Source organism: Phaethon aethereus, assembly GCF_964289735.1.
Source record: "Phaethon aethereus genome assembly, chromosome: 1".
Lineage (NCBI taxonomy): Eukaryota > Metazoa > Chordata > Aves > Phaethontiformes > Phaethontidae > Phaethon > Phaethon aethereus.
Window position 1 is genome coordinate 50290679 of NC_138575.1, and position 25460 is coordinate 50316138.

Consider the following 25460-nt stretch of genomic DNA (forward strand, 5'->3'; position numbering starts at 1 on the left):
TCACAGATTGATGTCCTGCATTAAACAATCCTACTAAGTTCTGAACAAAAGTTATTCAGTAAGTTTCTCAAAATTTTTAAAAATTAAACAGTTGTTTCAAAACCATTAAGTAGTAAATGTATTTAAGAAACTAATTAGGACAGAGGCCATAACTTCATTAGAACACCACTGCTCATGTTTTTACAAAGCATTAGTGTTATCTATTTGGCTATTAGTATTAGCAATTTATCTACAATATTTAACAAGGTAAATTGCAGGCAAAATTTAGTACAGTTTCAATAGAAACACCCTTTTCCTGAAAATACAGCAGTATTTGAAGGACTAGTTTTTTTGTTTTTGTTTTTTTTTTTTCTCTGCATCATTTATAAGGAAGCTTCCCATCTATGAACAGGAACAAAAAAAGTATCTACAAACCTTGTAAACAGATCTGTATCATTTATAAACATAAATAATCCAAATTATTAACAGCCAACAGCAGAAATTAAAGTATCAATTCAATGATCCAGGGCCTCCTTGCCCTTCCCAGCCTTCCCCTCAGAAAAGGATCATGATAAACTAAAGCTCTGCTAACACACTGTTCAGGATCATTCTTAAGTACAACAGATGATCCACAGGTCACTTATGCTGAGTTACTGTTTATCTGTCAGAGTTCATTATTACTCCCACCCCCAGAAAAGCACCCTCCAGTCTGGCAGAAAGCTTTTTTTTAAAAAAATAAATCTACATTCGTACAAGTGTGTCTTCTGTTGAAGTCCAAGACAAGAATATCATCTTGTCCATCATAATGTGTGAAGAGACCCAGTTTCAATTTCTTTACAATGCAGCTAGTGTGTTAACATTCAGCTTACAATCAGAGTGATGTTTCCAAACTATGTAGCGGGCTCCCTGGGGATGAAGAGGTAGCAGACTTGTTCATGTCTGTTGTAAGGTGAATTCCACTGTCAACCGCATTGTTATTTTTATTGGGAGAGGGTGGGGGAGTAGAGTTGCGTTTTGTTGGAGCATCATCTTCAGCATCAGTATCATCAATAAGGGGAATATGAGGCTCGGAGTCTTCTATTCTAAACTCAGGATGCGTCATAAAATTGTGAATTGAACTTCGTGTCTCAGGTTTCTCTAGCCCCTCATACAAGGAGCTACGAAATGCATTCACCACTCTGATCTGTAAACAAAGAAAAAAGGTTGTTAAAATGTTGCAGATTTGCTGTTAATGGCATGGTTCTTATGAGTTTGAATCCACAAACAGCTAGACATGAGTGAATCGAATTTGTATGTGATGCAGTGGAGCTTGCAATAAACTGTAAAAAATGAAGAGCATTTCAGTAGAGCACTGCCAGTCTACACAATAGGAATAAAAATTGTAAAAGTACTGCAAAAAGCTGAAGGGCCTAAAAATTCAGACATGGCACTAGAACTGTTTGATTATTTAACATGAGCTAAGCATTTTTCAGAAGCGAGGCCAACAATTATTTATTTATTCACAAATTAAATAAATCTCAGTAAGTGTTTTATTGAGTACTTGAGGGAGGTGGAAGGCGGGGGGGGGGGAGGGAGGGGAGAGACTGAAAATAAGTTAGAGAATAAAAGGGTTACCAATTCTCATGCTAGGAATTAGGATGTCAACTGACTATGAAAAAGCCAAGCAAGTGTAAGCCAATGTCACAATGACTGGACATTTACAAAGAGTCATGCAAAAAAGGATACCACCGTAACAGCTGTAAATATTCGAGTATATACCCATTTACCACCACAGAGAAAGTTCCTTACTAAATAGTGCTTTGAAAACTTAAGGCCAGAACTAGGAAACTGAATACTGTATTATACAATTAAGTAGCCACAACAGTAACTTTGTAACTTGCAACTTTGAAGAGGCTATTCAAGAAGCACACAGTATGAGAAAAGCAGGTGATCAGCCTTTGCTCAAGTCTTCAATTTACATTGAATTCATGGACAAGATTCCCAGGCTGGGTATTATTTCAAGCCCTTTCATTGTTTAACCCACATTTTTCAAATCAGAAAGCTAAGTTTACAGGATTCATAAACAAACATTTCAGCATGAATTTAGACACAACAAAGTAGAACTTCATTTTGAAAATTGTGCATGTCCAGGTTGGCTTGAATTTACAATCTGAAAAGCTTAATTTGAATGATGAAACCATCTGCCCACACCCTCCTTCTCTTCCCACGCCCCACACGCTTCTCTAACTACAGGAATCCAGGATTCATTCTTGAACTGATAAAACAAATAAGGTTCGGCAGGAGTCAGTAACCCCTTTGTCCAACACTTTCATCAAGGTGCAGTTTTCCCCCTTCTGTTGGCTCCCTATTCAGTTCTCAACATCTCTACTCTGATTAAGTCTCCAGCGAAGCATAGTTTCAATCCCAAAACTCCTCTATTGTATAGTAAGCAGCAGAGCAACTCTGTAGTAAACAGGAACATACTGTTTCAAACAGTAATTCCCATTTAAAGATTTATTTTTTTTTTTAAAAGCAAGATGAGTTGTTCCAGGCTGTGAAATACGTCATGACTAGTGCTTCTGTAGAGCTCCTTGACAGTAAAAATACAGTGACTTCCAGGTGAAGGAATGAAGCTGGAAGGTCAAGCAAATGAAGAGCAGAGACTTCAAAACAGTTAAGATACACCAAACAACCTCACTGTAAACACAGAGAAGGGCGCCCCAAAAGCAATGCATTATCAAATTTGTTACCACATAATTACATGATGAAGTCATCGGTCCTGACTGTGTTCTATGACTTCTAGAAATAGTATTGTTCCTCCACCCCTACCCCCCCTCAGAGCACTTGCACAAAAAATTTTACTCAAAAGCTATCATGTCTCCATTTTTATATTACAGGTACACAGCTGAGCCCCACTAATGATGGGAACCAGGGGGGTGGGGGACGGGGGGGGGGGGGCACACACGCAAGGAGAGGACATAAATGTAAATAAAAGGAGGACAGGGAATAGCATGAATGTGCTTGAGAAGATTACAACAGCAGCTAGTACTTTACTATTCATCACATGAAAAAATTGACCACGCTGTTAAGGAGTTGGCATGTTACACGAGCTTTAAACAAGTCCAGCAAGCTGGATAAACCGTCTTGGCACTAACCAAGAAAATCAGCAGTGACAATGCCAGATCGAAAGTTTGCAATGCCTTTATTTGGCATGTTGCATCCCACTGATTTATGTGGCAAAATGAAGTATGACTGCCTTGTGGGGACTGGTATTTCATTGCTTACAGATGGTAAGTTAGAACGTAAGCAGTAATGGAAAAGAATTTTTGGCTTAATGGGACAGCTGTAATTATCACAGGAATAAAGCATACCCACAATAAAGGCTTGATTCCCATGAAGGATGCATACAAAACAAGTGGTCTAGACACTCCTATGAATCCAGGACCCTCAAAGAGTCCAGCCATGAAGGCAGAAATCAGACTATCGGCATTGTAAGTTAGACTTAAAAAGGGAAATTCTAGTGTTTTAAAGGCTTTCTTTTCAACTACTCAAGATAATTAGACAAGAGAGGTAACTATAAATAAATAGCATAAGTGAGGAGCAAACAAGACAATTTGTTCTGTGTAATTTATACTGTCATCAGGCCTTCCTCATATTAGTACCAGAATAGCAAGGAATGCAGCAAGCACTCCAAATTCTAGCCAGATGGCTGCTTAAAGAGTTGCAACCTCGCTTCATTGGAACAGCTGAACTATCTCCTGACAAACTGCTCCAAAAGAGAGACACAATGAAATAACACATCTGCTTCTCATTAATACATATTAGTTATCAAAAATTCTCCTCCTGGAGGGTGTAGCAGAAGGCTGAACTACTAAGTGAGGTTCAAAACCTAGTCCTCTGCTACTGTAGCTCCGTATCTGCATTGGCCATTTGATGCAATGAGATGCTGCAGTGCCCATTAGATTCTGCTCAAATGGCAGCATGGCATGAAGTTGCTCTCTAGAGAATTCTGAATGTCTAATTAATGTTCTTGAGTGTAGTTAGGGATACAGGTTACTAGTTAGCATTTTAACTAGGTGATGCAATCCTGTGCATCCTAACTGTTAAATCTACTTTTTTTGTTCTTGAAGCACGCGAGTATGTGAGCTGAGCTTCTCAATACTAGTGCAAGGTAGGGAAATACCTGTCTTGCCAATGGAGAACAAGTACAGGGGTAAATACTTGTGCAAGCTCACACAGGAATTCTGGCCAAGCCAAAACATAAAAAAAATAAAATCAGAAGAGAACATTTAAGACAGTTCCTGAAATTAAGTGTCTTCATCCATCTGGTAATCTGAAAGTTTAAAAAGCAGGGAGGGGAAGAAACCCTCTCAAAGTTATTTTAAAAAACAGTTATTTAACCAATCTCTAGGAAGTTAGAAGGAAGTTAAACATGTAGTATATAATTAAGATGGAAAACTCTTTCAACAATTGATATTAGCTATCAGTATTCAACTACAACTGTTATCCAACTTCAGGCTCCAGAGTTTAAGCCTACATAACATGAGTAATTGAATCTCTAGCCTCTACAGAGAAGAAGGCTGAAACTGAAATGCCACTTGGACCACAATATAAAGAGAGCAGAATTAAGGTGAGACAAACTTTACTTTCACTGACGGCTTCTGAACTGCTGCCAGAAGAACCTAGAGAGGAAAAAAACCCTTCAGATTTGAATACAAGTTTCACCATTCAATACTTAAACCTTTCCCCCCCCCCTTTTTTTTATAATTGCTACTTATATGTTTCTTCTGACTTGTATGCATTTTAGAAGCCTTGTTTCGCCACCTGAATCCTGATGTTGAGAAAGTTGTGTTATTCAGTAAAAAAGGTCCAACAAAAGCAGAAATTCAGAAGTTCCTTACAGGCTACAAAGAAAATGCATTTAATGCTCCATGTTCTAACTGCATTCATATTTTTAACATACCATTTGCTTTTACCATCAGCTTGTTTACCTTAAGTATCATTTGTGCTGCAGCGCAAGACATCTATTTTTGCTGACCTGGGTTCATGATTATACAGTTAATTCACTTACTCAATGTAAGTCACCGTAAGAGGCATATACTCGAAAATTTACAACAGTTTTCCCGTTTTATCTTAAACATCCCTCTGTACACAAATGGATGAAGGCACAGGATGTGCAGGCTCACAGCTTTCATATTAAAGTCTTTTGTTGAAACTGTTCCACCTGTTCTCAGCCCTCTAAGAAAAAAAAGTCTTGAGGACTCCACTTTGTGGAAGAGCTCTATAAAAGCCTGAACGATGATTTTAAGTACTAAGGAGAAAATGAGAAACGTTAGGTACGTGAATTAGGAAATGTTAATTTCATGCACTTTAGGAACACACACTCACACCCCACAGTAGTAGAAGCAGTAGTAGAGGAAAACACTACATGTGTAGGGGTAGAAATATTTGTTACATCATGGTGCTGGCTGGCGATGGAGGGTTGCCGCCTTAGAGCCCCCTGAATGGTACTTCCACTCTGGAAAGCATTCACTACATCCATCTGCAAGGAATCAGAGATTGTGACAGCTTGTTCAGAGAGAGAGAGAGAGAACAAGAGAAAGGACCATCCCAACTATAACACACAAAAAGTAAAGAAAAAAGGCACTTTTCTTATAGAGCAGATACACAGGCAAGAGTTGCATTTAGAGCTGAAGAAAACAGAGGACCCTAAGGGATTACACATCCATCCATACCCCCTTTTGACAATCTCAGTCACACCAGTTAGAGCTGCCACCTTAGTCAAAGGGCTGGAGATGGAGAGATTTCCCTCATAACACCCACAGCGTCCTACCTTTTTCAAGACCATACCTGAGTTTGTATCCTGTTTAGGCCCCTAAACCACAAGATCTGACCACGACGTAATTCTCTCTCAGCATGATCAATCTCCTCTACGTCTTCCGCTAATTCTTCTTCAGGAATCTCTTCCTTTTGTGTTCCATGACCAGCTTCTTTAAGGAATTTCAGACGGCTGGTTGGAATTGTTGAAATCAACTAACAGTGAATGAAAAATATGAATCAGGATTATTCTTTTTTTTTTTAATATAATTGTAATAGCAGACTTAAGGCTTAACATAATAACCTGCATACAATTGGCAAAGTTGAAAAAAAATCTGTAAATGGGATGAGTGCATCAATATAGAGCTGAATAGCTGCAAAGCTGTGAATATCCTTACCACCTCAACTGAGGTGTGAAATTAAACTTGCATGAGAAACCTCGAAAACAAAATGTCCTTGCTAGAGACAAAGAATTCCACTTTAATAGTACTTGACTATGCCAGGAAGGAGCAGTATTGAAGCCAAAAGAGCCGTTCATTCTGTAGATTGTGCTTGTATCTACACTTTCAGAGCTCCACCAGTTTGATGAGCATGATGTGTTACCTCAAGTGAGAACTACATCATTTCAATTAAAGTAGACACAGTTAATTCAGAAATACAGAGCAGGCATGCATTCTTTTGTGACCTAGAAGGTATCAATCCATTTGCAAGGCGAGTGATGTCTCCGAAACCCTTATCCCAAACTTTCACTGTGCTACTTGGTGTACACTAGTTCATCTATCTTAAACTAAACAAAACCTACATATGGCTGTTCCAGCTTTCTTTTTCATCCCCACCTTCAGGGCTATTCTGGTGAACTATGTAGTTAAGGGGAGTCATCTTTTGATACATCCAATCTAGCAGATCTAGATCAGTTTCAAAACTGCTTTCCTTGATCATCACAAACCTAGAAGACCATTTCAGCAGCTGCAGAGGAAAAAGACTGCTCCAAAAGCAAAATAAACAACCCTTTATGCTGAAATTGCAATCTGGGAGCATTCATAGTAGCACTTGAGTTTCTACCATTCTCAGAAAGTCAAAAGCCCTTTGACTTTAATGAGGTGCTAGAGCAGCATGAACTGCATCAGGGAAGATTTGCCCTTGCAAGACACTTTGGGTCAAAGGTATTTTCAAGCCATCCCAATTCTCTTCTAGGCTACTTTTAAACCTCAGAGTGACTCTATTTGATTTTTTTAAAATAATTAATTTTTCAGAGAACCTTATTAAAAAGCTTATATCCAATTTCAGAATATGTGTCTATGTGTGTATTTACAACTAAAATTCGCCCTACCAATTTTATACTGAAACCTGAAGTGTCCTTTACAAAACAGAAGGAAAGAAACTGTAATGGAAAACTCTTCATGCGGTATGAAAAGTTTAGACAACTATGTCATTAAATAATGAAAAACTCCATAGCTCTTAAATTTAATGTAAATAAGCTTGCTGCTTACAAGCACTGTTGTGCATGCAATAGTAATGAACCCCTAAAGGGTGGGTGGCGGATATAAAAAAAAACCCCAAAAAACAAACAAAAAAAAAAAAAACCACAACAAAATGCAATAGCTTAATAGGTAGGAAAACTTTCCAGTTATTTCATAGTTATGCAAAGTAATATTAAAGAGAAAGTTGTCTTGCGCTTTGCTGCATTTCTTGCTATTCTAGGAATTTTTTAGATCAAGAAAATACTAGCAAGTTTAACAATCTGATTTTTAAAGAAAACTGTTCAACACTAATTTAAATATATTTCAACATTAACAGGTTCGTTGCATCTGTATTCTTACAGAACTTCTTCTAGTACTTATCTGGCTAAAGATATAATTTCATATTTAAAAGGTAACTACAGCTGCTTCTAGTTAAAATTTACTAAACATAAACCAGCCATAGCATCTAGCTATGAAATGTAATTGACCAAGTCAGAGAAATACTCAATATCCAACTAAGGGCTTCCTAGCTATTGACCTAGTAAATTTTAATCAGTATTTTATGTTAATCTCAATATAGTCACATAGTCCACTTGAAAGATCTGAATGCTAAAGATAGTCTATCTTTTCCATGTAAAATAGTCTAATGCAAGTAGATATTTGGCATTTTGAAAAGGCTAGTTTACCTGGCCCCAGAGTAGTGTTCCCATGCCCAGGAAAATGGACCACAGCCACTGTTCAATCGAGAGTTCTGAGCAACTGAAAGGCTTCCCACCAAACTGCACAATAATTATCTGTGAAGGGCAACATCATTAAACAACAGGAATCACTGACCTGTTACTAGAAAATTCCCTAATGCTTCAAGATCATTACAGGCAACTCTGCATTAGAACATAGGATTTTCCATCTTATTAGGCATACACTTCCATTATCTGAGCAGTTTAAGTAAGTTTCCAAACCTAAGCCATCTTCTTAGGCTTTTCAGTGTTTCAAGAACTACGCATTTATTCTTCAAATGTCACACTCACAAAAACCTGTTGACTACTTCATTTTGCTTGCAGTTCTTTCTCTTCATTTCACAGTTACAGCATGTATTAGATACCACAAATCTACAGTGATTATTTATCACATGAACACCCACCTCAGAACTAAGTTGATTAATAAACTTGTATTAATAGAAGTCATAGATCCACAAGACATGAAACATTTCAGAAATAATTCAATAGAATATTACTGTGTATGCCATCAGTGTGAATGTCAGATGTTAAATCATCACGGTGTGACATCCGTGTAGTAAGTCTTGGGAGAAGGGGGTAGAGATCTCAACAGCTAAATTAAATGAGCTCCTACTGAGTTGCCTATTACAACAAGCTGTACAGGCCCTAACGAGCAAGGTATCCCTCTGCATAGGAATTATATGCATGACAGTCTGCCTTGGAGAATCAACAATTCAAGCAGCAGGGCAGGCATGAAAAGGAGACAGTATTGACCATTAAGTAGGACACCTGAAAGCTGAAAAGCCCAGAGTATCTTCTATTAACACAGAATAAAACACTGAGATGACAGCTCAGGAGTTACTTATTTGGGAAGACATTCAGTGTGTCAAGTTTATAAAGGGAACACAGTTGCAGTCAGGAGCAATTTCTACATATTTGGTTTTGTTGCAAAACAACAGTCAGTCTGCTGCATATGCAACCCTGAAAAATAAGACTGACTTCTGAAGAAGTGTCATCTAAAAAAAACCCTAGTCCTGGGAGAATAAATTAGCTAACTTTACATGACGTAGAGATGCATGCATTTGCATCGCTTGAACTGCTATGAATTTGGTCAACTGCATGGAATCCCAAGTCTAAGAAGCGGCTTAAGGCATAGGTTATATGTTAAGTCTGAAATAACTTCAGTCAAAATGAAGAAGAGTGCTGAAAAAAAGCATTTTTTGTTGGCATTGATTTGTTGGCTATTTCTTCTGATGAATTAAAAGTTAAGGCCATTTAGAAGGTGAAACAATTTCTTGTAAACCATTTTCTTTAGATTCAATTTTGACTTGGTGTTTCTCAACACTAGTGTGTTAACCCAATCACTTTCAGATTATTTAATTTCATTTGTTAGCACATACTGAGTTAGCTAACTAGTTTTTGCAAATCTGCCTAGATGCACCAACAGAAGGTCCCTAGACATCAGTATTTTTCACATAAAACACCAGCATCTATTTTAGAGTTACAGATAATTCTAAAATGTATACCAACACAGATAACTGATTTCTGCATCAGGAAGATAAAAACTGATACTTATGTTTCTAAAGTTAATTCATGTCCTAATCTCATTAAGAAGATATGAGAAGTTGTAACTTCTTTCATTGTTGAAATGAGCTCTCATTCAGATGCACAGGCAGATACTACAAGGAAGAGTTCTGACTAGGTTGGGGAACATACAACTTCTTCACATTTTGTCAAAAGACTAGAACACCAAGACCAAATTGAAGAACTAGAAAATTCAAGAGGTAAATACAACTACTTCAACATTCCAATTCTACCATTTTCAAAGAGGTCTCACCTGAAAACCCTGTCAAACACTACAAACATACAGAGTAGTATAAAGTACGTATATATACACAGTAGTACTAAGTGATTAATAGCATGTTTGATACTGAATATTTTCCACATTGCAGAAATGAAATTCCTGGCACTAGTTGATTAGCATTTCCAAGGTAAGCAAGTACATCAGTATACTAAGTGCATTTTCCCCTCACTCTCCAAGAATTTACTTACCTGCACAATAAATGTCCCCAGAACAATAGAACAGAAGATCACGTTGTTAAAGATTCCTTCAAAAACGTTTCTTTCACCATGAATTTTTCGGGCATTAATTTCATTAAAAAGCTGCATCATCACAAATGTGTTAAATACAATAGTATAATGCTCTGAAGGAGGAGCATGCAGAGGTGCATTTCTTCCACTATCGATATCAAAAATTCTCTCACCTGTGTAAAAAAGGCATTTATTATCAGCTTAATTCCTGTCTTTACACACACACAAAAACTACAGCAAAAAAATAGTTTTAAGATCACATCTCTGTATACACCTTTTAGAATAACTTTGTAAAGCCTCAGTATTCTTACCAGCAAACAGGAGTGTGAAGACCACTACGAGTTGGTAGAATGCATGACCCAAAATGTTCTTCATCATTGTACGAGAAATCAAAGGTTTGTTTCTACCATAAGGCTTTCGCAACAGAAGAGCTTCAGTGGGTGGTTCTGTTGCCAGGGCAAGAGAAGCTAATGTGTCCATTATGAGATTTACCCACAGCATCTGCACAGCTTTAAGTGGAGAATCCTAGAAAGATAGATACATAAGCCCTCCAATACAAGTGAACAAATTGCAGCTATTAAAGGCATTTATTATACAACATGGCCATGTTCTGAAGAGCTTTATGTTCTTTGGACTAGTATTTAAGTGAAAGTTTGAATTAAAGAGTTAATCAGTCATGACATTTTCAATCTTTATTAGTTGAAACAATCCACCACCAGTACATACTTGTGTTATGCATGCTCCTGTAAAAGCAACAATAACTGCTACTACATTGACAGTAAGCTGGAACTGAAGAAATTTGGAGATGCTGTCATATACGTTTCGTCCCCACATAACTGCTTTAACAATACTTGTGAAGTTGTCGTCTGTAAGGATAATATCAGAAGCTTCTTTAGCTACGTCTGTTCCAGCAATACCCTGGTAGAAAAAGAAAAAAACTATGAAATATAACAGGATGCACTGACTTATGTAATAGAAGCTATTATTATATCCTTGGTCAGCATTCACTTTGATGCACCATGTCTGAAGGACTGTTTTCATACAAGCACCTAAAGTTCTACTCAAGCACAGGAAAATGTAAACAAAAAAGAGGTAACGTTGTCTTTAAAATAAAGGCCTTTTTACAAATCCTCAGGTGGACGACAAAGACTCTGTGTAAGCTCTCCCAAAGAAATGTTACTGAACGCTGCTCAAGTCAAAGGCCACCAGATGGTGCAGTACTACAGTTCAGCCTATGTCCTAATGCGCTTGCCGTATGGATTCCAGCGGTAGGGCGATGCATGTGCTCCCAACACAGTAGAATGCATCATTCTAATGCGTATCACTTTACCAAAAACCTTTTGCAGAAGTGCGCTGGCATTAAACAGTAGAACATGCAATGTCATTGCATATGACATTGCAACGCAATGGGACATTCTTAAGTTTTAAGCACCTGTAGTCTCCTACAGTATCCAAACAGTTAAGCTGAGTTCTGTGTAATACCTACTTCAAGGGTATTCATTTTGCTTTTGGCATTTCAAAAACACTAACTCAATAGTAAATTTATGATCCCTATTCTTGATACATTGTTTTGCAAAGGAAAAGAGTCACCTGCACAGCTATGTGTACACCTTAAAAGGTACCGTTAAGTATCATATAGTAGATGGCATATTTTAAGTGCTATTTAGATAAGCAGTTAGTTTCTTACAGAGATTAACATAGTCAGCAACTGCAGGAAACATTTTAGTTCTGGAAAACAAATCTGCCCCTGACAGTGCCAACTACAGCAGCTATACAATAGCAGAAAACAGATACTTGTTAAAACAAGACTGTTGCAGTCTAGAGAACATTTCACGTGTAGCTGTCAAATTTGCAAGTTATGCTTTTGGAAAATGCTCCTTAAGAATGACATAAAAACTCTTCCCATTTTTTCCTTCAAGATTAGCATCTGAGTCAGTGCATCTGCATGTGGTGTGGGAGCGTGGTCTCTAATTTTCTTTTTTCCTTCAATGCTTGATAATGCACTAAAGTCACTCAAGTGACCTACTAGCACCAAACTGTACCTTTTCAGCTTAAGGCTGAGGAGGAAACTTGAGGCAAGAGGAAGCTTGAGGAATCAATGTTGCAGTGTTTTGAAAGAGACAGAAGAAAGCTGAAGCCTACATAGTTAAAGCATGAATCTATCTAGTACTAGCACTTAAAGCCAAGACTTGGTTTCGCCACCATTTGAAAGGGTAGTTGAGAATTTAAATTGAGAAAACCAAGTAATCTAAAGAACCATCCAGACAAAAGCAGATCCTAGATTGTCATAAGATGCTGTTACTTTAGTTGTATTAGAGATGTCTCTTAGTATAGCCTCCAAAGCCACTTTAAACATCAACTGGCAGTTTCATTATAGTCTCCCTGTTCCTATGCATCATCTCATGGAAAACAGATGAGTAATCTCATTCCATATTGCATATAAGCTTTACTCAAAGTCAACATAGTATGCTATTTACTACTTAAAGTAATTTTGCCTTATGTTGAACAAATCTCATTTCAGATATCTTCAGTATCAGTAATTCTGCTCCTACCTTTTGCAACAAGCCTTTGTGTAATAAGGTTTTGATCTGCAAGAGACTGGGGATCTGTGTTTAAGTTTTATTCAATGGTAAATGCCACAAGAATGTTTTCCATTAAATAAAAACATGGTTAAATTGGAAGACTGGGGAAGGAGGGAAAAGTAATTACTATCAAGTGTGAGAGATGCTGACTCTGTTAGTTGTATATTAGGCTCATGAAACAAGCAGGGTTGTTTAATCTTCTTTTAAGTGATTTGGCAAGTTATTTTATCAAAACAGGTCTCCAAAATACTGAAGATTAAAAAAAAAAAAAATATCATACCATAGCAAATCCAACATCTGCCTTCTTCAGAGCTGGACCATCATTGGTACCATCACCAGTTACTGCTACAACTTGCCTCTGTTCAAAGACAGTGCTGTCAATTATACCTAAAATAAAATGACATCTCAATGTTACCATTCAAAATCGACAATGCAGCACAGATTAAAACTGAAAGAAAAAACCCAGTTTTTGTTTTCCTCGGAGTCATCAACAACAAAAAACATCACAGATAGTTCTAGTTGGCTCCATTTCTCAAGCAAGAAAAAAAACTTAAAAAAAAAATATCAACTGGCAAATGAAGACACCCTCACAGACATTTCTGACGGCTCAGTCCTGGTTTTTCTAGAGGCAGAAAAAAAAAAGTCTAGCTTTACTTAGAAACTCAGATAGTTTTTACTTACCTTTTACTAGAGTATGTTTGTCAGTGGGTGAAGACCTTGCAAGAACACGAAGCTTTGGCCAAATTTTATCTATTCGCTCTTGCTCTATCTGCAAAAGGAGCACTGGTTATATTTTACAGTTAGGAGACTTAGAATATCTGCTGATCTACTCTACATAGTCAGTATGCTTACCTCGCCTTTTTCATTGCGTATTCTCCTGTTAAAATCTTTGCCCTCTAAACACAGGAAGTCTTCACCAGGATTCAGAATACCACATTTTAATGCAATAGCACGAGCAGTGTTAATGTTATCACCAGTGACCATACGTACAGTTATGCCTGCACGTTGACACTTTTTTATTGCATCAGGTACCTGTAGGCAAAAAAAAGAAAAAGCCCACAGGCTCAGAGACTGTACATTAGCTGAACAAATCTAGACATGTGAGTGAAAGGAATGGTTTTGGCTCAATCCAGGATAACTTTTATTTTAAAATCAAGATTGTTGCTATGGAACATTAAAAAAATTAAGTAGCTTTACCATAGTTCTTTTCCTGAAAAGCACACAAATGGCAATTCTGGCAAAGGGGCTTAGTAGTTGTTATGTCATGTTCCCTGCCCACCCTACCCCCTATCATTTTTCTAATACTGCAGTATTCAAAAATGCCACAAAAATCCTCATGACATATTAGGCTGTAGTATTCAAAGGTACTTAGTACTGGCTTTTCAATTATGATTATGCGAAATAAACGACAGCTCACACTCACTACTTCACCCATGACTTTTAGTGTGAAGTGATGATAACGCGGATCAGACCGGAGTTCCCCTTACACATGGCATAAAAGCTTTCACTATTGAAAAATACTGCCCTCCTTAGACCTCAACCACAAGCAAGCTGGACTCCTTACCTCAGTTCTCAGGTGACAAACCCTCCTTTCCATCATTCCCCATGAGAAGCTGGCAACAAGTACAACGGCTAATATTATCCTAAACCACATTCCTAATTTTCCAAGTGGTAAAAAAATGACAAGTTGTTCCATCTACTGAGACCCTGCACAGTAAGTGCCTTAAGTCATTAGTTTGCACAGAGCTTCAGTAACACAGCATAAGTGACATTAAGAAGATTTAATCTGCTTTTATAGCTCCATTAACTTTCCCCCCAAAGAAATTAGATTTTCATTTATCAACTATGCTTAAGGCATACAGTAGGAATTCAGTTTCTTGTACTCTCTGCACGACGAACAGTAACATGAATCAAGATCCATTGTAACAGAATCACTGCAGTTCAGTCAGTGACCCTACCTCAGGTCTCACAGGATCTTCAATCCCAACAACAGCAATGCACGTCAGACCAGTAACAATATCATTTTCATTGTCCCATTCTGGCTCAGGTTCCCCTGCTGGGAAGTCTCTGAATGCCAGGCAGATGGTTCTGAGCCCTTCAGAAGCCATTGGCTCAATTACAGTTTTCACGATATCATCACGGTCCCTAGGTCTAAATACCTTTGGTTCTCCATTAGCACTCAGTATTTTGAAGCACCTGAAAAGGAAAGTTTAAAGAGTTATCAAATTTTAACCAGAAGTTCAGACCATTCAATGGCTTATTAGTCAACTCCAGTAAGTTACCACAAGCTTTGTTTTCACTAGACTCACACACAAAGAAGCCAGGAGCAGCATCTCTTAAGGCAATCTTCTCCATATGCACTCAATATCTTCCCAATTGCAAAACCTAACTAGCTGTAGAAAGTTAACTGAGCCATTCATCCTAGGATGAAAATAACACCCAAAGAATTTTGGACACAAACATTAGTTACCTCCCAGAAGTATCCATTTCTCCATTGCACGTAAACAGACTGGTGACTGTGCTGGCTGAGTCAGTCAATACAGTTTAAAGTTCCACAAAATAATCCCACCTTGTTAACAGTTATACGAGTCTCAGAAGTACGGTACGCTTCCAGAACATGCATGTGGTGCTTAAACAGCTGTAAGCACTAAACTTACAGCACTAAAAGCAAACTCTGGCACTGCTATAGCCTTAAGAGTAGTAAGGTGCACACCCCCCCCACCAATCTAAGTGCAGAGAATTCAGAAAGCATCTGGCATAGAGATCTTAATGTGAAGTATTAAATTAAAAACACTTAACTCTGATTTAAGTTTGTGTAGGAGAGTAGATTCAACACCATATACTCTAGCATTTCAACACATGTTCTTTTAGTTATGTTTCTTCGTGCCAAAGACGCCGCTGCTTTCATAGGCAGCATACATACTTTACCAATATTGATGCCATGAATATAACACTAGCAAATATTTTGAACAATACATTTAGTATTGTTCATCTGTGTCCTTAGCAAAGTTTTGCCATAAAGCAACGCCATAAGCATTTGTTTTACAAATTAGTACTAACGTGGCAATGAAAAAAAATATACAAATTTATGTCTTCTTTTGAAATATCAAGTTCGGACCTGGCAGATCTGCTAAGATGACTACTGTTACATTTAAGTGTTTGGTCCAAGGGTTTAGGGAATTCCTAGGTGCAATACATTTAAAAAAGTTTCCACCTCAGCCAAGAAATTAAAATGAAGCAGTCCCTTAAAGCTTAATAGTATTTCTCTTAACTGAAATTTGAAGTGTATCTGAATTTCCTGATTTTGGTTGTCAGCCATCACTAAGGAGATCTTGTGTTACTTGCAGTCATAGGGCTTATGATAAATTCAGAGCATTCCAAGATGATTAAACAGAAGCCAATAAGCTTTACATAAAAGATTTCATTGAAACTCACTTCAAATATATGACTTGACGGTAAGGAAAGAAGAATAAAATTGCTCTGCTTGAAAAAGTTTGCTGCATTTCTCCTACACTTATTAGTGACTTACTTGTGTTTTATAAATATTCCTGCTTAAGCTTTCAGTGCTCAAGAATAGTCATACACTTTATAATAAAGAATGAGCAGCACAATTGACAAACCAGGTTACAAACTCTGAGATTAATTTCTCGTACTGCATATGTAGTGGATAAAGAAAGTGGCTTATGATGCTAAGCCTTTTTCCTAGTTGATGCCTATACAGAAATAGTTATGGAATTACAACTATTCCAACAGTATAAAAATTAATCTAGGTTGTCTTGTTCTTTTCCAAATGCCCTTACTATTTATTTTCTTATCTCAGTTTTGAAGCCAAGTGGACCACATGAGTCTGGGCTGAATTGCTCAATAAGATAATAAGGTACAAAATACTTCTGAAGGTAGAAGTAATGCAAACATAGGCATACTTATTCACTGACGCAACTTGTCTTAAAAATCTAGCTATGAAAAAATTCACATCTAAATCTAAGTTCTGTTTCAAAAGGAACAAGAGTCCGTTAAAGATCGACTTTTTGTTGTCAGCATTAAGTCGAACAGAAGGAAGATTTCATCTTTTTTCTTTGGTGCATTTGTACTTGCCTAGATAATGATTTGGGGGACTAGTAGCAAGCAAAGAGGTAAATTGAACTGATGAACATAATATATGCGCTACTCAGACTAGAAAAAGTCTGACATTAGAACCAAAATCAGACTGGCTACAGCTGCTGTTCCTGCAGAATATGATGCATACTTGCTTGACTTCTCTCCTCACCTAGTTAGGCGTTACCAGAGACTTCTTCACACCTAAAGGTTTGTCCTGGTGGTGACTAATCTCTCACTAACAGTCTAATCTCATTCTAATAAATCTTCTGTAGATGGGCAGGTGGATAAGGAAGCAATTTACTTTGTCACATTAAAAACTGTCAAGTTTCTTTATTGGCCAAGTTCAACCTCCTGTTAAAATGATCAACTTGGACACCAACTTGCAAAGTGTTTTGAAGATAAAAGTAAGTCCTTCCTGGAATTTAGGCATATCAGCTGTTGGGACTGTACTGGAAGGTGGGTGCGTTTTGACCAGCCACACCTAAAACTACAGTAGTTTAGCTAGAGAATAGATCAAGTCATAGACGCTTTCCTGTATCAAAGCACTGTTTGCAACTTAAAATTAATCACGACCAGCTCTTTTTTGGGGGCTGGGGTGTACGAATTAAAGTAATTGAAATGTTAATTGCCCATCTTACTGCAGAAAGTCAAACAATTGAGGCAAGCTGGGAAGCTGGCTGCAATCACAAGGGTTTAGGACTGCTGCACTTGTTTGTGAGTAGAGCAACAGAAATATTTCACGGACTATGGCACAATGTTGTTTAGCACTTCAGTCTCCTCACCTATCACAACATTTAGCCAAATTTAAGTGTTGAATTACAATAGTAGTTGTTCTTACTTTTTAAGAACTATCTCAGAGGCACCTTTACTGAATATCCGGTAACTGCCATCAGAGTTTTTTAACACAGTACTCATAGATTTTCTAACAGAGTTGAAGGTGTACACTTTGTACAAATCTTCTTCTGGTATCTCGTTTCTTACATCCTGATAATCTCGTTTTAAATCCAAGAGCAATCCCAGCAAGGCACATTCAGTTTTATTTCCAACATGGCGTGGTAGGCCACCTTCTTTTTCAGGAGGCTGCAAGAAGAACAAGAACCTTCGCTGATTAGGAGGTTAACTTATGAACCACTTAGGCACAGCATTTAGAAAACAAGGAAGCTAAGGCCAAGCTTAGCTCTAGGATGGGGAAGTTTCACTTTCACAATGATTACTCTATAAACTCCTACAAGTCATGAGCCAAAGTCATATCGTTGGCTTTTGTAAGTAACAACTTCTGTACCTGTTTAGGACCTTTCAGTCCCTTTCTCAGACTCTGAAATCACCCATTCAGTTTGTATCAAATCCCAGCATGACCCTTCTAAAAGGCACTTTTCCATTGCTTGAAATATCTATCTGATTGATTGAGTGTAGTCCCTAGATAATTATTTCGCATTTGAAAAGTACAGATAAAGATAAGTTTAAGTAAACTGATTTAAGCAAGCTAAATGGCATTATTTCTGCTAAATTAAAGTATCCTCTCCTGTAATAACTCTTCCTCAATGACTAAAGACTCCAATCACATCACCCGTTAGCCTTCTACCGAACAAACTAAGTCTTTAAGCTTCTTAAGTCTCACTACAAGTTCCTTTTTCCAGGCCATGGCCTATTTAACTGGAAAGAGTTCAGAAACAAGTTTCCAACCATTTAATGCCAGAACAAGTTTCTTAACTCAGCAATGTGAAATATGCACGTACTAGTGCTATAAGTAAAGGAATATTTCTCTCAAGACTTGATTTCTGAGCTTATACAGATATAACGTTGCTGCAAGATCTTGGATTTGGCTGTTCTGGATACTCAACACCTTCAAAATGGTCACTTTAATGTGCAGTGTAAGATGTTCAGTTCTGGGGTCCCCAGTACAAAAGCCATGGGCATGCAGGAGCAAGTCCAACCATACGCCACGAGGATGATAAAGGGAATGGAGCACCTGACATGAGGAGAGGCTGAGAGAGCTGGGACTGTTCAGCCTGGAGAAGAGAAGACTCTGGGAGAGAAACTTATCGGTACGTATCAAATGCCTGAATGGGGCAGGCGGGTGGAGCAACAGTAAATACTGCCAAGCACACTTCTTTAGTGGTGCCCAGTGAGAGGACAACGGGCAACGGGTACAAACTGAAACTCCTGAAATTCCATTTGAACATAAGGCAACATCATTTTACTCTAAGGGTGGTCAAATACTTGAGTAGATTGCCTAGAGGTTGCAGAGTCTCCACCCGTCGAGATTCTTAAAATCGGACTGGACACAGCCCTGAGCGACGTGCTCTGGCTGATCCTGCTTTGAGCAGGGGGGTTAGACCAGAGAATCTCAAGAGGTCCCTTTCAGTCCTCTGTGGTTCTGTAAAACAGACTAACTCTGACTGCACTGGATATAATTTGATTAAAGTTGTAGTAGTAACGGACCTGGTCAGTTTACATGCAGCTGCTTTTTTTTCTTTCTATAAAACAAGATCTTTAGAAAACAGACTGTGAAACTCCTCACATGCTATAACTCATTAGTAGTATTTCAGCCTTGTTTCACAGAAATTGGTGGTGGTGATCTTGATGTGTCACTTCGAACACTGCTGTTGAGGAAATTCTTGCAGAGGTACCATCCTTACTGGCTGAAAAGTAGCTTTTGGACTGGGGTTTTACTGCTATTCCTGTAGAAGTGGAAGCTTCTACTAAATCTTGAAGTGCTAATTTATTTATTTGTTAAAGCTAATTAATATTCTTTGAGGCAGTAAAAATAAAAGTTATGCAACATGATGGAACAACTACAACAAGGAAGCTACATTTGGAGTTGCAAAAAACGATGCACACAAAATTGCTAAATAGTCCAGTATTTAAATTGTGTAACAGTCCACTATTCTCTTTATTTCAAAATATTTTGGAAGTCTCAAACAAGGTATAAGCAAAGATGTTACAATCCTAAGGCCTACAAACTCATACAACAGTATCTGGAATAAAAATTCATCAAAATCCTCATCTGTACTTGCATTTTCTCATTACATTCTAGCTGATGTTATGCAACTCTGACATGTTTACTTTGAAGTAGCACTCAAATCGAGCCAAGATCCTCTTCAAGTAAGGAAAACAGCCCCACTTATAAAAAGGAATTTAGACACAACTGTGAACTTACAGGAAGTTATCTTCCCAAGATTGTATCTTTGAAGTATCAGTTCTAACTGAAATAAGCTGTTTTTGAAGTTTAGTCTCAAATGAACAGTTGAGCAATCTGCAGCAGGTACAAAATACCTTACATTGCATTTTGCCACACACTTACACTTAACTGCCTACCATGTGGCCAGACAATTTGCATCTTTAGAGGAAGTTGAGTAGTTACATTGATTAGAACGCAAGAATCCACTTACCAGTATTTTGGAAGTATAAGCACAATTGACAGAAATTCCTGTCACAAGGTAAGCCATAGTTTTCTCTGGAATAGCTTCTGGTTCTGGAATTTTTTTATAATGTTTTTCATTGATGTAGGCTTGGACCACTGTCATTCTGTTCATGGTCAATGTTCCCGTTTTATCTGAGCAAATAGCTGTTGCATTGCCCATTGTTTCACACGCATCCAGATGTCTCACCAAGTTATTATCTTTCATCATTTTCTAAGGAAATAAAAGCAGTCAACAGCTATCCGTGGCCATTACTTCAAATTTTAGAAATTCTTATTTAGGGTGTCCAGTCTTACACAGCAGTTTCAGAAGACACTCAGCCTTTAAGTTATCTGACATCTTAGAGAGGAAGAATTTGTAGGTGCTACATTCTGTAAGGATTCCTTTAAGTCTATTAAGTCACAGTAAATTTCATTTTGAACAAGGTTCATAAATACAGCCTTAATCTCCTGTATTTGCATGTCACACTGACTACTGATACTAATGAGACTGTTAGCAAAGAGTTTATGATGCTACTTCAAAATAGAGGAGAGGTACAGACTGAGCTTTACCAGATACATTAAAAGAAGTCTTTTTGCTTACGAGAAGGATCAAGTAGCTAGGTTACAGACTTATCCGATCATCGGATGACATATATTTCAAAGATGCTAGAGTCAGACTTAAAATCAAATACAAACCAGAAGCCTAATGTTTCAGTTAAGATAATGATGACTACACAAGCTTCATAGGTCAAATATTACTTTAAATTCTTTACTTAACAGGTTTGGATAGTATTTTGACCTCAAAGAGGCAGAGTAACTTCAAATGATACAATACTAAGGCCACTACTAGTTAGTGCTGTAAATTATTAACTTTTAGAACACAGCCTAAACAGCCATTGTCTTTACAATTAGAGATTCAGATCAATAACCAGTCCCAGCACGCTGAAGCAATAAGAAAACTAAGACGAAGAGCACGAGTTAAAAAACATGTTGTATAATAAATCGAAAATTATATGTTCTACAGTATTCAGTCCTCAAGAAGAATCAATGTGGAAACTTCTATAGTAGTTGCTTAACACAGCAGTTAGGTAGAAGTCCAGGTTTACAGAAGAGTTTGTTATTTACAAACTCTAACACATCTGTTTATTATAAGCAAATGCTACAATGTTATGAGCTAAATCCATTCATCTTTAGTTGGTGACAGGCTTTCACTGCTCACTGTTCATGTTAGTGTGCATTTAGATATTAAGAAAAACACTATTTTTCATGCAGTTAAGAGAAAGAAGAAAAGCTTCTCCCAATGTTACATATATGTGATGCAGCATACCTCAACTGAGATTTTACAGCTGATGAATACACCCACCTACCTTTAAAATCTGTTCCCCATCTATCTACTTACCTTAACAGAGTAAGCCAGAGATATAGTGACTGCAAGTGGAAGACCTTCTGGTACTGCCACCACCAAGACTGTAACTCCAATAATGAAGAACTTCACAAAATACTGAATATAAATTGGTGTACATTCAGCAAGCCAAGGTCTCTTCTGAACCCAGAAGGTATCAATTACAAAATACAACACAAGGATAATGACTGTGATTGCAGACATCAACAAACCTTGTTAAAAAGAGAATAAACAATTTTCAGAAGTTTTCTCAAATACTTGGCAGTACAGACTGGGGAAAAGTCAAGTGCAAATACTTCTGCCCTTATAGAAGTTAGTTTCTAAGATTTTAAGTCAGGCAAGTCAGGAAACATAAGGTAGTTCTCAAAGGTGTTCCAACTGCGGATGCAAGTATTTCCTCATGTATTTCATCTAGAAACTTCTAAAATCTTCTTTTTTCTTCCCATCTAATTGAAAAGCATAGTTCTAATTATCTAGAAAAGCATAGATCCAACAGGAGAGATCAAAATGTAAAGTCAATTGACTAAGAGTAAGAACTGAAATAATTCAGCAGGCCTTCAATGGTTGTACTGATGACTTATTCATTAGAGAAAGCTACTGACAGTCTGCACCCTGCTTCCTGCTGAAGTTGGGATTGAAGATATTAGGTAAGCACAGTGTTCAATGACCTGTCTTATGATATAGGTGCTGAAGCCATTTTTGAGCTGTGGGCTGGGCTACAAGACTTCAAGAAGCTCCTTCTAGGCTAAATATTTCAACAATTCTACATGGACCAAAATAAATCCTGAAATATTTCAATTAAACCTCTACATACTAGATAACATAGCCAAAAATTTACACTGAACTTCATTGTTGTTTTAGTCTACTTTCAAGAAGTGACAGTTTATCAACTGTTTTGACAAGACAGCTAAATATTAGCTGATAGAAGACTAACAGAAGCTAAGGGATACTAGAAAGTCAATAAAATGTTACATATCAGCAAGGCATATGTTAAGTGGAAATTCCTAAGCCTCTGAAAGTACCAGAGATAACCTAGTCAACCCTACCACATTTACCAGACTTCACTCAATTTATAGTTCTCCAGGTACATCACTAAATGCCATATCTTATCTAAAAAGATCTTTCATAACAGTTCTCTCACAGAAGCCTGAATCTATTAAGTCAAGGAAAAATAAAAGCCATCCACATGACAGTCTCAGAAGGCATCAGCACACTGGCACAGTGGCATACTTGCATGCATTGGAATTTTGCACTTAAAATAATTAAGCCAGTCAAGGCTAGCTACTTAAGTTATCACAATCTATGCATGTTCCAACTTTATTCAGACATGTGACATCATACCTGCTTTGCCAATCTGAACTGCAAGCTTTGTAAGTTTGCCTTGAAGAACCGACTTTTCTTTCTTTGGCAAATTTGCTCTCTTCTTGTCTTTCTCATCTCCATCCCCACCATCCTCACTCTTCAGTGGTTGCATTTCCATGGCTGCACCATCTTGAGCTTTAGCTAGAAGTTAAGATCAAATGATGTTTATCCATTGGGGAGTCCCTCACATCAACAATACTTAAAAAGCTTAATAACAGCAGGCTCCACTAAACACCAGTACTGTGTAGTACCTTGTATCCTGAGATGCCATACTACACGTGAATGTTTGAACAAGTATATTTGATGTAGGTGCCCAGGTGCTGGCAGCAGGGGAGCAGCAGCCCATGGATAAGACCATGGTGGGGCAGGTTGTCCCCCTGCAGCCCATGGAGGGCCACAGTGGAGCAGATATCCACATTGCAGCCCATGAGAGACCTCACACCACAGCAGGCAGATGTGCCCTGAAGGAAGCTGCAGCCTGTGAAGGGCCCGTGCCAGAGCAGGCTCCTGGCAGGCAGGAGCTGTGGCCTGTGGGAGACCCGACCCATGCTTGTGCAGTCTGTTCCTGAAGGACTGTACCCTGAGGGAAGGATGCGCACTGAAGAACTTCATGGGAGGGACTCCACGATGGAGCGGGGGAAGAGCATGAGGATGAAGGAGCAGAGACGAGTGTTGTGAACTGACCAAAAAACCCTTTTCTCCATTCCCCTGTGCTCCTCAGACAGAGGAGGTAGAGGAATCAGGAGTGAACTTAAGCCTCAAAGGATGGTTGTGTGGGGGAAAGGTGGTTTTAGTTGCTTTTGTTCCTCACCACCCTACTCTATTTTTAATTGGCAATAAAGTAATCTTCCCCAAGTTGAGTCTGTTTTGCCTGTGAAGATAATAAGTGATCTCCCCATCCTTACTTCAACTCACGAGCTTTTCATCCTATTTTCTGCCCCATCCTTCTGAGGAGGGGGAGTGAGAGCGCAGCCGGGTGGGCATCTGGCAGCCAGCCAAGGTTAACTCACCTCAACAAGATAGCTTGAAAATCATTGGTAAAGTTTATTTTTGTAGTATCTAGCTATGTTGAGACTTCCAAGTTTGTTTAAGCATTTGTTTTGGGGAGATTCACTCATGCCATCTTTAGCATAAGCACTTTGGATCTAAGCTTTCAATATGCATTTTCATAGGAAAGTATGTGTTCATTACATACACCCTCAGAAAATAGGGACTTGCAAGAATAGATCAGAGTATCTGCATTTACCTTTGTTGCGGTTTTCAACAGCTCCGTCTTGCTTTTTACCTGCCGGAGAGGGGAACAAGTTGTGTTTTAAATTGGCTGTGCAGAGTCCATTTCAGTGTTCATGTTTATATACAATGCATACATTACCTTATGCTGAAACAAGCAACTGCATTTTTTAAAAAAGTATAGAACAAACTGGAGGCAGAGGGCTAACATAACAGAGTCTGTAAAAGTATAGGTCAACTCACAGAAACATCTCACATCAGTTTTTTGGACTTCACTTTTCCCATACAAGACTACTGCAGTGTTATGCTACCGTAGTTAAGTTTGCACAAATTACTGATATAGACATTCATTACTTATGAGGAAAGCTTTTAAAAGGCTTGTCTAAATGTGGGTGTTTTGGTTTTTGTTTAGGAAAGAAATCTGTGACATTAAAGTGATTCTGGTGGCCTCAGTCTCACTTTCTGTTCTTCCAACTCTTGGCAACTGTATCTGACTGCTACTGTAAATGCACTGTAGGATCTCACTTCCAGAATCAGTGCTTTTGTACAACATTGCAGAAGCTACTGTAGTATAAAATATTTATAAGTCCACACCAAAGCTTAATGGAGGTACAGCGCTGGATTACCGGATCTATGCTAACCCTATTTACGCAAGCATGAACATAATCTGTTGGCAACATACCAATATTACACCACTAAGAGAACAGTTCATGTTCATAATGAAATATCACTCCTACCTCTGTTCAGAAATGGAGTTCAACAAGTGGTCATAAAGGACAGTGAAATAATAAAGCACTTAAAGAGTGAAACATTAGAAGTAACTAGAAGACCAACACATGATGTGTAGCTTACTGGGGCAGGGGGGCACACTACCTTTTTTTGTTTGGCTTTTCAGGTTAAAAGGTTTAGATACTACCTTAGGAGGAAAGTTTGTCACTTGCCAAGTAGAAAAAGCAAGGGTTATAGTTACTATTTGAAATAACCTGAAATGAAAGCACAAAATTGAGGAACTTTGAATGAAACCCAGAACTTTTCAGTATCACTGGTAATTCGTTAAATCTTTGGCCTTAAGATACATAGACTGAAACGTACAAGGGTACTCAGGTAGAAGCAAATCAAGCCTGCCTGGCTTGACATTTAATAACTCCACTACATTATTACTGCAGACATAGTCTGATTTCTATATATAAGATTTCCCCCGAGCATCCTCAGAACATCTGAGGATAAAAAAAAAGGCATGTTCACCTTCCCCAGAAGATGCCACTTCAGACTTCTTAAGAACTCATCTTTCTCTCCTAATTTAGTATTTGTTCCTTCTCAGCTCCCCTTTCCCTCTTAAGA

The 25460-nt window shown here is 38.0% G+C and overlaps 1 protein-coding gene across 14 annotated transcripts in view; it reads right to left on the reverse strand.

Moving 5' to 3' along the window:
• Nucleotides 1–850: 850 nt before the first annotated feature.
• Nucleotides 851–25460, reverse strand: part of ATP2B1 (ATPase plasma membrane Ca2+ transporting 1) — a gene marked incomplete at its 3' end in the record, with an annotated part of 33597 nt that continues 8987 nt past the window's right edge. For 5 of the 14 annotated variants that reach the window (XM_082001628.1, XM_082001637.1, XM_082001626.1 and 2 more), the window contains 15 exons: nucleotides 24136–24174; nucleotides 22869–23030; nucleotides 21525–21739; nucleotides 20115–20357; nucleotides 17561–17802; nucleotides 14583–14820; nucleotides 13477–13656; nucleotides 13306–13393; nucleotides 12905–13011; nucleotides 10769–10960; nucleotides 10354–10567; nucleotides 10004–10215; nucleotides 7922–8029; nucleotides 5809–5991; nucleotides 851–1162 (listed from right to left, as the gene is read on the reverse strand). In XM_082001628.1, the coding sequence (XP_081857754.1) occupies nucleotides 851–1162; nucleotides 5809–5991; nucleotides 7922–8029; nucleotides 10004–10215; nucleotides 10354–10567; nucleotides 10769–10960; nucleotides 12905–13011; nucleotides 13306–13393; nucleotides 13477–13656; nucleotides 14583–14820; nucleotides 17561–17802; nucleotides 20115–20357; nucleotides 21525–21739; nucleotides 22869–23030; nucleotides 24136–24174 (2735 nt within the window). Of the gene's footprint in view, nucleotides 1163–5413; nucleotides 5573–5808; nucleotides 5992–7921; nucleotides 8030–10003; nucleotides 10216–10353; nucleotides 10568–10768; nucleotides 10961–12904; nucleotides 13012–13305; nucleotides 13394–13476; nucleotides 13657–14582; nucleotides 14821–17560; nucleotides 17803–20114; nucleotides 20358–21524; nucleotides 21740–22868; nucleotides 23031–24135; nucleotides 24175–25460 lie in introns of all 14 variants that reach the window. The other 9 variants (XM_082001629.1, XM_082001634.1, XM_082001627.1 and 6 more) reach the window with 7 other exon arrangements.